Source organism: Erpetoichthys calabaricus, chromosome 11 (genome assembly GCF_900747795.2).
Source record: "Erpetoichthys calabaricus chromosome 11, fErpCal1.3, whole genome shotgun sequence".
NCBI lineage: Eukaryota > Metazoa > Chordata > Cladistia > Polypteriformes > Polypteridae > Erpetoichthys > Erpetoichthys calabaricus.
In genome coordinates, this window is record NC_041404.2 from 73,315,920 (window position 1) to 73,329,001 (window position 13,082).

Consider the following 13,082-nt stretch of genomic DNA (forward strand, 5'->3'; position numbering starts at 1 on the left):
CAAATGTCACTATGGCAAACAACATAATAAGAGACCCAAAAAAATCAAGTATTAAAAGGCTGTTCATAACTATTTTTTTATTTGAGTTAATGGAAAAAATAATGGCCGTATTGCACTGCAATAAGCATATTGCAAATCGATAAATTAAGATGTAGTACTTCATCCCTTAACTAATGCCAAAGTCAGTCAATAATATTTATTTTTGTATTTGATAACCTCACATAAAATACTAACAAAGTAATTACTCACAGATAAATGGTGAAGGACCCATGGCCAATGGTCTTGGTTTGCTAGCAGCAGAGAAATATTCAACTGCTTTTTTAAAGCGTTCAACCTTGTCTTCAGTTCTAGACTAAAGAAATGGCAGAGAAACAATACTAAGCTTTCCATTGGATATGACAGACCAGAAACAAAACCCATAAAGTACAATAAATCTAAGGCGAAATATCCATTAGACACCACATTAATTTCAGCTCAAGTTAACAGCTATCAGAAACATCAGGATGAAACATTCAGACAATCCAAACATAAAGATTACATATAAACAGTGTGAAAAACTTTAAAGATAGTTCTAAATTTCAGGTACATACCTGAGACTGCCGAAACACATCACGTGCGATTGCTTCTAAATTATTAAGGTCCTTAATGGCAGCCACATACTCTGAGACAGCTTTAATGACTACCTCACAAGGGGGCAGAACAAGTTGATGGGCACGCACCTAAAGTGTTTAAAAAAATCAACAATATATTTGTTCTTTATAGTAGAGGTAGATGGAGACACTAGGATTTAATCTCACAAGTGCCTAGCTCTACACAAAGAAGCAAGGGTAAGACAAAAGGAGAATCTTTACAGCCATAGAACTTACAAAAGATCTGGAGAAAAACAAAATGGCGAACTGTCTGCAGTTTTAAATGGAGGAAAGACAGCTATACCATCTAGTATCACAGCAAGAAGACTAAAAGTAAAACCTCGACACAGCTGACAATTTCAAATGATATATTGTCTTTGCTTTCTAAAATCTATAAAATTACACATATATTATCTAGATGTACCTTTAGTGATGCCAGAGGATGCTCTGGCCCCAGAAGACTCCAGTGAAATGCTGCCAGATCTTCATCTGGAAGAATGTGATTACCTGTAATAAATTCATTTTCAATATAAGCATGTTCTTATGAATATGACAAACAGTAGTCGGGAAAAACAGGACATCTTTGTGTGTTAATATGGTCTGAAAGGAAAGAAACTGTTCTGCTTTCACTAACTAGCTTTATTATGTTAACACAGATAAGATCACATTCATTCATCCAGCCAGGTTAAATGTGTTAACATCAGACTAATCAGATTATACATGAACCAATGAAGGGTAAAAAAAAAAAATGGCACAGGTCTGGCAGTTTTTAAACTCTTACCCAAGAGTGCTGCAAAGGTAGGAAATTGTGAAGGTTTCAGTCCCAATTGCTTGGCCACCTCTGCCATTAGATACTGGTTTGTAGTTAGGTTCTTGCCATTCCAGCTGAGTTTGAGAGCATGTGAACTGAAGTAAGCAGGGATATTACAAAGGGCATATTCCGAATCATGAGCAATGAGTCCCTGGAAACCATAGTCCCTGTAAAAAGAGATCACTTCCTGGTGGTGATCCTCCAAACTCTGTACAACCTGAAATAAAAAAAATCAGTTGTAAGAAAAATCAACAAGAGAACACATGAAGAAACAATGCTACACTCTAACACATTAGTAAACCATCATCAGTCTCCAAAAAGACCTGGTTGAATACAAAGAATACCAAAAGAGAGAGATCGGGGAAGAGACAGTCAGAGGCATGTTGTGGATTCAATGGCTTACTTAACAGGGTTCCTTGGTAACCTTTTTGCCTAGGAGCACCTGGTGTTCCTGACTTGAAAACAAGTGAAGCTTGTAGAAACGTTTTCCAGCAAAAATTTGAAAACTTTTTTTTTTTATCCACAAACATGTAATATGCATTCAGTGAGCACACCTAGCACAAATTAGCCTTTTTTTTAGTGACTGAATGATAATAAGTACAACTTTAGTTAACTACGCTATCTCACTTAAGCAGCGAGTGCCTGGTTAAAAATATTGAATTTCCTGAACGTGTACTCTTGGCTCAATCACATTATTTGCAGAAAATAAGCTTTTTTACAAGGGTTAAACTCAAGGCAGAAAAAAGTAAACCACTGTACCTTTAAAAGCAGAATGTCTCCTTGATCCTGTGCACTTTGGCAGTCTCCTCACCCGAATTGCAGTATCATTCTTTAAACCTCTAGCCATTTACTCCATGTCAACTTCATTGTGTCAGTACTCTTGAACATGCGCTGATTTTTGTGGAGGAAGCTCATGGCTCTGCGTCCGATTCCACTGGATTAAAATATCTTTCAATGCTCACCACTGTGGAACTAGCTACCAATTTTGCAAGTCATATTATGCTAGAGTTAAACTAGTAAACCCAGCTGTAGGTTGACTGAGACACATGAAGCCAGGTAACACTCCTCCTGCCTTACAGAGAGTATTGCTTGATTTTTCTCATGCTACATTTTAATGTTTGTGTTTACACATCTCTGGTACAGCTTTTTTCATTACAGGAAAAATGTATAATCACTAAGCTCTAAAATAATGTACAAAAATAAATTTTACCATATTTCATTTTTCTGAGTTAACATCTTTAGGCTTACTATAAAGGTTATTTAAATTTCAACAGACAGATTGAGATATGTTATAAATTCTATTCCTTAACACAGATGTTCACATTTAATCCATTCTGTTGTTGATTTGCTACTGTGTTTCTGGTCATTGTGTAATATTACCAATTAAACTTCATTTGATTTGTCACTGCCCTGACACTCTACTGTAAAAATTGATACAATTTTGCCTTCATTGCACAATTTGTAACAATAAGCTCATCAGAACCTGGGGCAGCCTACAACTATGAGGCTTTAGCCACTATGTTGTACGTAAGGTTGAATTAAGGATTATGTATTGGTGTGCAGTACAATATTCACCCCTCTGCCTAAACCCCTCATGCATAGCATTGTGGTTTTTTTTTTTTTTTTTTGGAAAAACTAGGATGCTGCTTGCTTGCTAGATTTGCTCACCAACCCTCAGGCCTGCGATACACACTAGCCTCTTTGCGTTTCTCCAGCTCACATATGGGGATGCAGATGTACAATTTAAACAAATTTTTATTTTCATGGGAATTGTTACATATGCATAATTGAACTATTTTACATTACAGCAAGTAATTAATCATATTAAAAAATAGCAAAACATAATTCAAAAGTAAATTAGGTTTCATTTTACGTTAAGAGTTATTCAGTGCGTTAATACGATTTTGTTCTGTTTGGCTTTGAAATTAACATGCAAATACTTTTTAAACTTACACCTTTACTGTAAAACTTCAGTAAAAAAATTTTTTTTATTAAATTTTCATCAATATCACATTGAATTTTGATTCTGTGTTTGGAATTTCATTGTAACAACGCAACATATAACTGCCCATGAGTGAATTTCGTTTCTCTCTATTAAATAAAACGACTTTTTTTGAATGTTTGGCTCTGAGATTTGTTAATTTTCTTTATAAAAGCTATTCTAACGTGAAATATATATGGCATACTGTATATATGGAATAGCATATCAAGATCTCCTTTGGTGTCTAATGTTATCCGCGGAAGATTAACTACATTATCTTTCTTGGATACATCCTTCTTTCTACAGTAATTCGTGCAGTGGAAGAACCGACGGTACTAATGTTTGTAGATATTCTTTGACGTTTTCATGTTCCACACGATCACCACCAACTGTTTCAGCACTGATTGTTTGCATTTAACCAATTTGCTGTGTAACCGATCGACATTTTTGGTGTTAATTCGTTTGACTTCATCGTTTCTCTGAGCTAGGATTGCCTGTTTTTACGGTTGAAACCCCTTCGTGAAACAAATTTTTTTTAAAACCTGGCAGGATCTAATCAATATTATTTTAGAATAAGAGAAATAACTATTACCACATTTAATTCCCTTCTCCATTTCTTATTTACCTATATATTTATTTCTCCCTTTGTTTTGTTTATTGTTGCCTTATTAAAAAGCCCTAAGCAATTCTCCTTTGGCTAAGCTCTCCTTCTCAGGGGTGGGGTTTGATTTGTCTTCAATTTTGTTTGGTTATAAATTGATCTATTTGTATGGAATCATTAATAAAAATTAATAAATAAATAAAAAAAAAGAAAACCCTTCGTGAAGAAATTCTTTAATAAGATTTGGACAGAATACGTCGTCTTTAATTGGGAACATAGAGTGAGGAAAACGTTAAAATTTATAAGAGCTGAGAAAGCAGGAACTGTGTCTGTCAAAAGCATTCACACGAATGAGAGGCGAGAGTACCGTGTGCGTGGTTGAATATGGTTGAGAGGAGGGCGTGACTTTAAAAAATCTCATGGGACCTGAAAAAATCTCTTGAAAAAAGTCTTGCCTCATCCCAAGATTTTTTTTATATAATAGATTATTCAAAGTTTTGTCTCATCCACCCACAACACACTGTTTCAGGAGCATTAGGGAATATACAAGATTTCCTCTCAAGACAAAGTTCTATCTATAAAGGGGTCTTATGCAAACTGAAGACTTAAAGCAATGATTCTTTTGTAGTTCAATGGTTTTGCCAGAGGGCTCATTCTATGAACACAGTTCTTGGTCAAACCTATAGTGAACACAAACTTTGCCCATTACAAGAATTTTATGCAGGGCATTTGCCTCCATCATTGCATAGTGTGCTGTTGTTGTGATCTTTGTGGGATACTGACACGTTAGAAGTATAGTACCCTGTACTATTTTTTTGGTTACAATAGGACTTACTGTAGACTTTTCCAGATGTATGCATCTCTACAATTCTTTTTCTAAGGAACTCAGATATTTCATGGTTTACACAAATAGATCTATCATGAGAAGTCCTTGTGTGCCCTTATTTCAAGAGTAAGGCAACTCCAACCCACACTCTTAGTCTCAGCTCAATGTTTGGCATAACTGACTCAAATTAGCTTTTGGAGCAGATACACAAGCTTTTTCTATCCCAGACTGAACATTTAAAATGTTTATTCAGTACTGATAAGAGGAAGAACAAGTGTTGCGTGTTGTTAGTTTAGGCAGACTGGATTTGAGTTTTAAACCAAGTCTTTTCATTTCCTGTGATTTGGTTTAGCTCAGAGCGGATGCATTAGACATCTTTTATCCCTGTTCACAATTTGGACCGAAAACCACCCTGTACATTTGTATATTTTTGTACACCTTGTATGATGGTACTCTATTTGTACTATACTCTTAATTACTGTATGGGATTCTACACTCAATTAATGGTCATTAAAAAAGGTATGTTGCAGTTTAGTAGATTGCATAAACTACATTCAAGATTGCTTCCTTTAGCCACTGCTTAATGTTTTCCAATTGTTACAGCTTTTGTTGTTAAATGAAAGTTGACAAAGCTCCTCTTTATAATTCAGCTTCTGCACACCTCTTTTATAATTTAAAAATGTGGTGAAAAATGACTATGACAGCAATGGTTTGAGCTCTGAATGATATCAGTGACACTAACTTGGTACTATTTTGTTTTTAGTTAAGCAGTTGATATCCGAGACATCACCACATGTTTCATAAGTGCATAGCAAATGCTCAATGTACTGAACACACACACACTATTACTATCTATCATTTACTTGACACTTATACTTTTTAATTGTTTTGATAATAGATCATTTTCATTAATACGAATAAATTTAAAGTAGCAAGAATGCACATTTCAGCCATATCAGTAGTGGCATAACAAAGTGACAGGGGGCAGGTGATCTGTACTGAGATCTTTTAATTTCGACCTAATATCTCTGTTTTAAAAAGACGGATTTCTTCTTAGAAGTGGTTATTTGAATGCTTTATTTTAGAAGTGATCGAGGAAGACCAACTGTAGAATTTTACAATATATCTGAAGATGATTCCAGGCGGGTGCATCAACTGTGTCGTTGATTGTGAATCTATTTGTAAATAAACTTTCAGCAGATGATGCTCAGCACTTCAAGTACAGAAGAACTACAGAAAGACTCCAGGAATTTGACTGTGAATGCAGTACTGAACATTCAAAAAACTGAGCTAGATGATTTGTAAAAACAACTGAAGCTAACACCAGCTTGGGTTAAAATCCATGTGCCTCATTTCAGAAACTTGAGGCCTGGTTCTTTTTCAATGCTTGATTGTTTCAACTAGTAAAGTGACCACTTAATGTATGCCAGCAGGTATGTTAACGAGGAGAATATGGCACAGCCAGATCATTGCAAATACAAAGACACTTCTCCAAAACTAAACGCCAGGCAAAGAGAAGACTCTTCATGACAGCTACCACCCTGAGCACAACAAAAGCCTTAAGGGAGCTGTTATTTCCCTTAAAAAAGTGAACCTACCAGCCTGTATAAATCTAGCAGCAATACATATTTACAGCAGAAAACAAACTTGGTGGTGGCATCTTTATTTTATAGGTCAGAACCTCTGACTAGAGCAAGGGATCGAAGTCAAAATAGAGTGTAAATGAAGAGCTCCAAAGAAGAAGAAGGAGAAGTTTGGTGCAAACCTTTTTGCCCCTTTACTAGAAAACACAGGTTAAGGACTCTTCTTACAACACAGGAACAAGCTGGAGGACACAGCCAAATCAACCAATAAAGATCACTGTTCTGAAACAGCTCAAATTTCAATTTTATAGAAATTCTTCTTTTTGGTGAGGAGCCTCTAACAATTTACCTGACTTCGATCTTTCCCGCAAATTTGTGCATCATTCTTTTTTGTGTTCTGCCTGTTTGCATAGTGTTTAATTTTCTCAAGTTTAATTATGGTACGCTCAGCTAATTTGGAGGCACTGGGATCAGTAGATATCAGGTAAGTCTTTTAGAACAACAGGCCATCACTACCTATTTGTTCCCTACAAAATCCAAAGTTAAATATTCACATTTAAGAAGCATTTAAAATTTCTTTTAGGCACAGAAATCTCAGACAACTTGCATAAACTGTTTTCAAGTAAAATAAATTAAATATTCACTTTTTATTTCATTTACACTTTGGACGACCAAAAGGACTAACTTCAAGTATGAAAAGAAATATTCAACACTGCAAATGATGAGCCATTTTGAATAAATGGCACATAACCACAGTGTGCCTTCTGCAGTTATTAAAAATACTTCAACTTAGCTGAAAAAGACCGGAGTAAAAACCACCAGGCTTTTAAATTTGCAAAGAATCACACTTCCAATTTTGAGTTTTTTTTTCTTGTAATTAAATACTGTACATATTTGTTTCCTTTTATTAATTTATATTTTCTGTTTACTGAAAGAACATTCTACTCACATTTGTTTATGCTAATTTCCTCCTGGTCGCAACAAACTAGACCATTTTATATATTTTTTTTCTTTCCAAATGCATTCATGAACCTGTTTATATGGAAATAGTATTCATCTTAATATATCATTAATCATCCTACAAAGTGAACTCTAACTTTTAACAGTTTATGTAACTCTTTAGACTCCACTCCCATTATTCACAGCTTCTTTCATTCACCAATATTAAGATAATTTGTTAATGATCTTTCTAAAAAAAGCTACTAGCGTTCATTTGTTTACAAAGTGCTATACTAAACGTTCATTACTTTGTGGTCAAACTGGTACACTGCATAAGTCTGTACTCCCCTGCATTGTTTTTCTATATGTGAAGACACCCAAACTTGTCTGTCAGAGCTGGGAGACCCCAGTGCCCATTTGTGACCATATATCTTCAGACAGATTTCGTTTGAACGTTAGGCTTCTACTGTTACAAAGAGGAATGCTTTAGCACTTAAATACTACCAATCATTCTCTCTTATGACGTGAAGATCATGAGATAAGATGAGTATGAAACATTCAAGGTACCCCTAATGATAATCATTTTTAATATCATAGTGACTGGCTAAACCCAACCCAAATCAGATTTCTAGATTCTCCAGGTTATGCCTTTTCAAACGTGGTACAGCTTGTCTAACAACCACCACCTAGTCACGAAATACTCAGAGAACAAGAAGCAGGAAGAGCATGGCTGTGTTTACAAACTTCCACTGAGACAGACAGGCAGACAAAGGAATATCTTCACATGTGTGTGGCAGTGTCTGGAGGAGAATGACAAGAAAGAAAAACCCCCATGATCGAGCCAAGAAGCTTTGAATGTTGTAATAGAGGATAGTGAAAGATGTCTATATCAACTTTTATATCTAAGATACTTTAGTTTGAGGGTTGGGTGGATGTTTTGGGTATATAGTGTAGGTGAGTTCCTGCTTTTCCCAAGTTAATAGGTAGTAAGACTCTGCATCTACTTCCAGTGTTTTTTACAGTGTACATGATCCAAATTACTCAACACTTATAATAATGTTACAAATAAGTAATTTGTGCAATGTGTGTGTGTGTGTGTATACTGTATATTAGTGCCACAAATCTTCATCAGGTTCATAAAAACATTTTATATTGGGAGGTTGAAATTGGATTTTGCACAACTGTTTATAATAAAGTTTTATTTCTCTTGATCAACTTTGGCATATATTGTTACCTCTTCACAGGACATTATTTTAATAATTTTAAAAGCTGTTTAACCTATACAATGCCACTACAAAAAAAAAATATAAACCATGTCATGATGATAATGTTTTTATATTTTAAAAATTTGTTTTTTTTTTCAGTAAAGGCATTTTTCAACTGTGTGCGCCATAATTTAGGAACACAGTGTAAATCTTTCTCCATATGTACAGTCTGAAAGAACAAGATCTATACTTACATTACAAAACATGTGGTTTTATTTTAATTGATCAATAAATTAGAACCCTACAAATTGGTTGCTAACATTCCATAATTTTTTCCAGTAGTGCATTTTGCTTCGTCTTTGTGCCGTTTAGAAGTATATTCCAACAGTTATGACAATAAAAGTAACATTCAATGTGCATTGTTAAGTAAAATGTAATTTCTTCCACACACATAGTTCCTTCACCAGATGCATAAATTCGGAAAGGGCAATGCATTTAAAAAAATCTAGTAATTATGCGGGCGGCACAGTGGCGCAGTGGGTAGTGCTGCTGCCTCACAGTTGGGAGACCTGGGTTCGCTTCCCAGGTCCTCCCTGTGTGGAGTTTTCATGTTCTCCCCGTGTCTGCGTGGGTTTCCTCCGGGCGCTCCGGTTTCCTCCCACAGTCCAAAGACATGCAGGTTAGGTGGATTGGCGATTCTAAATTGGCCCTGGTGTGTGTTTGTGTGTGTCCTGCGGAGGGTTGGCACCCTGCCTGGGATTGGTTCCTGCCTTGTGCCCTGTGTTGGCTGGGATTGGCTCCAGCAGACCTCCGTGACCCTGTGTTCGGATTCAGCGGGTTGGAAAATAGATGGATGGATAGTAATTATGCTTTTAGTAAAATATGATCATAATATAATCATTTAAAGATATAAAGTATTCTTTTGGTGTACAAAAAAAAAAAGTGAATTTTGAAAATCCGCTGTAATATATATACAGGTACTCGTCGACATACGACCTATGCAAGTTACGACTGTTCGACTTTACGACGCGTTTGACTGTTTCCCCCGCCAGCTGTTGGCAGCGCCAGTTTCCCGCACTCTCAAGTCTCGCTACGCAGCAGTAAAAATATACGCAGCAGTGTTGCCCCACGTGTGTTTGTGTCTTGTTGTTTTGGCAATTTTCGATAATAATATAACCCTAACATATAACCCTATAATATTAACACTAATAGCAGCTTTCTACTCAAAACGGCAAACTTGAGAAGCTGCCAGCATCAAACTCAGAAGCTCTTGATTGGGCAGTTCTTAGGATTGCACTACGCAAGCAGTCGCATCAACTGCTTACCGCAACCTGCTTTCTTTTTTCTTCTTGAATAAAAGCGCACTTGTTCTGTTATACTTGTACTTGTGAAAGTGTTTATTTGATATTTGGACTTCAGGCTTCACACCAGTCATTCTCAGTCACACACACCACTCACATCCACATCCACAGTTATCCCAGTCTCGTTCGTGCACAAGTTTTATATACAATCATCACATTCAAATGTTAACAGTTCCCACACACAACTGCTGACTCCCAATCAAGAGCTTCTGGGTTCGATGCTAGCAGCTTCTCGAGTTTACCGCTTTGAGTAGAGAGCTGCTGTTATTGTTAATATTATACAATAAAAACATACATTTGATTTACGTCTGTAACAACCGCTGTAAATTTATAGTGCTTGTCAAAGTTAGCGTTCACACTCGCCCCGATATGACACTGCTCTTTTCAAATAAAGACGCGCTATAACAGAGGTGAACTCAGATCAGAGAAAACAGAAGCCCTCCCCGCAAGAAATGTCGACTCACAGTGTATGAATGGCGTATGGAAGAAGTGTGTTAAGCGTTATGTAAATACTTTTGCTGGATTTAACAGTGAACAAGAACTTGATGAGATTCGTGAAGAAATAGTGAAACTGTCAAAAGACCTTTCATTGGAATGTGAAATGGAAGATGTCGAGGAGTTGCTAGACCGGGAATCAGGTGAACTTATAAATGAAGAGCTGATAGAATTGGAAGAAGAAAGAGTGGCGGAAGAAGAAACAAGAGAATTGGAGTAAGATGAAGAGGAGGAGGTGCCACAAAGAATGTTCACCACAAAGGGATTGTCAGAAGATTTATCTCTACTGAATAAACTCCTCGCTCATTTTGAAAAAATGGACCCAAATATTGAACGATTTGCGAGGATTGAACGGATGGCACGCAACACATTTCGTCCTTATTGCGAAATTTATGAAGAGAAAAAAAAACAAACAATTCAGACGAAGCTCACTATGTTTATGAAAAGAGCAACTCCTCCCATCACCCCATCCGCAGCCTCGCCTGATCCGATGAAGGCGATATCGACAACCCGCAGCCAAGCACCAGTGGTGCCAGGAATTAAATGTACAGTACAGTATTTCTTGTTTTGTACGTTTTCCACATATTAAACAAATTGTACTGTAGTATGCTGTGTTTGTCTTAGAAAGTAAGAAAATGTTGATAAAATATTACTTTAAGATGATTACAATATTATTACCCAGTCTAATATTCTTACCTTAAATTAACATAGGCCAACTTACGTCCAGATCAACTTACAACCAGTCAGTCGGAACCAATCGCGGTCGTAAGTCGACAAGTACCTGTATATATATATATATATATATATATATATACATATATATATACATATATATATATACACACACACACACACATATATACATACACACACACACACACAAATAACATTCTCCAGATGTAAACATTCTGAAAGAAAAATGTCTGTACTTCACTTTGATGCAAGGAACTTGCATATTGAGCTAAGTATGAAGAATCTGTGGCCAGTTAAATCAAAGTAGCAGAAAATAATCAAACTTGAGGCAGAGTTTAAAGGGTTATGTGACAGTCATGTAATAGATCATGTAAAGGATGTTTTACTTAAAACAGACAGCTCTCTAAAGTCTCAGTTGGTTCTTCAGTTTGTCTGATCTGTGCAAATAAATTAGCAAAATAATCGCCACAGACATGAATGTTTCTTGTATAATACAGTGTAAAAACGATTTATAAGAAAAAAGTTTTTTTTTTTTTTTTTTTAAATACAAAATTGTGATTTTAGTAGTAACATGAATCCACATAAATACTTTTTCTAAGGGGACATCAGGTTGTCATCCATTCTATGTGACTGGAAGCGTATGGCAGATAAGCCACAGGACAGAGCTCCATAATAAAAACCTACAGGCTTTGTTCCTGATATTTAACTGAAGTGTTTAATTATTTACAATGCACCAACAGTGAACATGTGGAGTTTGCATATTCTTATTCTAGAGATGCACTAAGTAAACCAGTGACTCTAAATTTGTAATTTGTGATGGATAATATGTCACATGAGGTTGGTTTCTGCTGTGAGTCCAGGGCTCACAGAATAAGCCCCAGCTTTCAGTGACCCTGAACTGGGAAAGAGATTAGAAAATAAATGGGCCAAAAAAGTGGGTGAACACTTGGAAAATGCACTTTGATGTTAAAGCGATACATACAGACAAAAGATATGTTAATTACAAATACAAAATGGACGACACTATTTTATAAGAAGCAATCTCTGAAAATGGTTTGGGGTTTACATTGGCACCATATTCTCATCATCAAATTAATGTGCAGAAAAAAAAAACTAACAAATAAAATGACAGGTTATAGCATTAAAACTGTAGATTATGATGCACAGACTTCTTAATGCACTAGTGAGACTTATACTGAAGTACTGTGTGCAGTTATGGCCACCGTACTACACAAAAAAAAAAAAAAAAGACGAGCACTAGAATCTGTGCAGGGGGCAGCAACCCATCATATCTCAGAACTAAAGGGCACTTCCTACTTGATAGCCTAAGGGAATAAAACCTCCTTAGTGTTGAGCAGAAGGCAGCACGTAATCCAAGGACTTAAAATTCACAAAGACACATTGATAAATTTGATCCACAAGAATTACGCACTTGATGACACTGCTGGAAATCTAAAAGGGAATTCAATTAGGGTTTAAATCATAAAACTCTTAATTTAAGATTCAAACAACTATTTTTGTAAAGAACTACTGAATCAAATAATTGAAGTAGAAACCTTGACTACTTTTAGCTTATTAGCTGACCCAGCAAGCTTGACATACTAAATGGCCTCCTCTTGTTTGTCAAACTCCTTATGCTCTTATTTCTGGGATAGTTAATGTATTTGCCAATTTCAATTCCATTATTGACACTTTATATTTCTTTTATTTATTACTTTTATGCATGCTATTTATATGCAAGTTGCATCCAACGGTTCAACTTGATGAGTGCGGACTACTTAATTGAGGCCAACTTTATTTCCCAGAAAAGTTTTTGACTTTTGCCAATTAGTCTACTTTCAGAAGCAAATCAAATTAAATACATTAATTATTATGTGCATATTATTTATTGCCTGTTTTACATTGAAAAAGGATGTACTTTAACCATTAATTTCAGAGGACTACTGGGTTATGCTCTC

The 13,082-nt window shown here is 35.8% G+C and overlaps 1 protein-coding gene across 1 annotated transcript in view; it reads right to left on the bottom strand.

Moving 5' to 3' along the window:
- fam120c (family with sequence similarity 120C) overlaps positions 1-13,082 on the bottom strand; it is an 81,847-nt gene that overhangs the window by 48,824 nt on the left and 19,941 nt on the right. Inside the window, exons 2-5 of the mRNA XM_028813350.2 lie at positions 1,411-1,657; positions 1,054-1,136; positions 591-719; positions 250-352 (exon numbers count right to left, since the gene is read on the bottom strand). Coding sequence (XP_028669183.1) covers positions 250-352; positions 591-719; positions 1,054-1,136; positions 1,411-1,657 — 562 coding nt within the window. The remainder of the gene's footprint in view (positions 1-249; positions 353-590; positions 720-1,053; positions 1,137-1,410; positions 1,658-13,082) is intronic.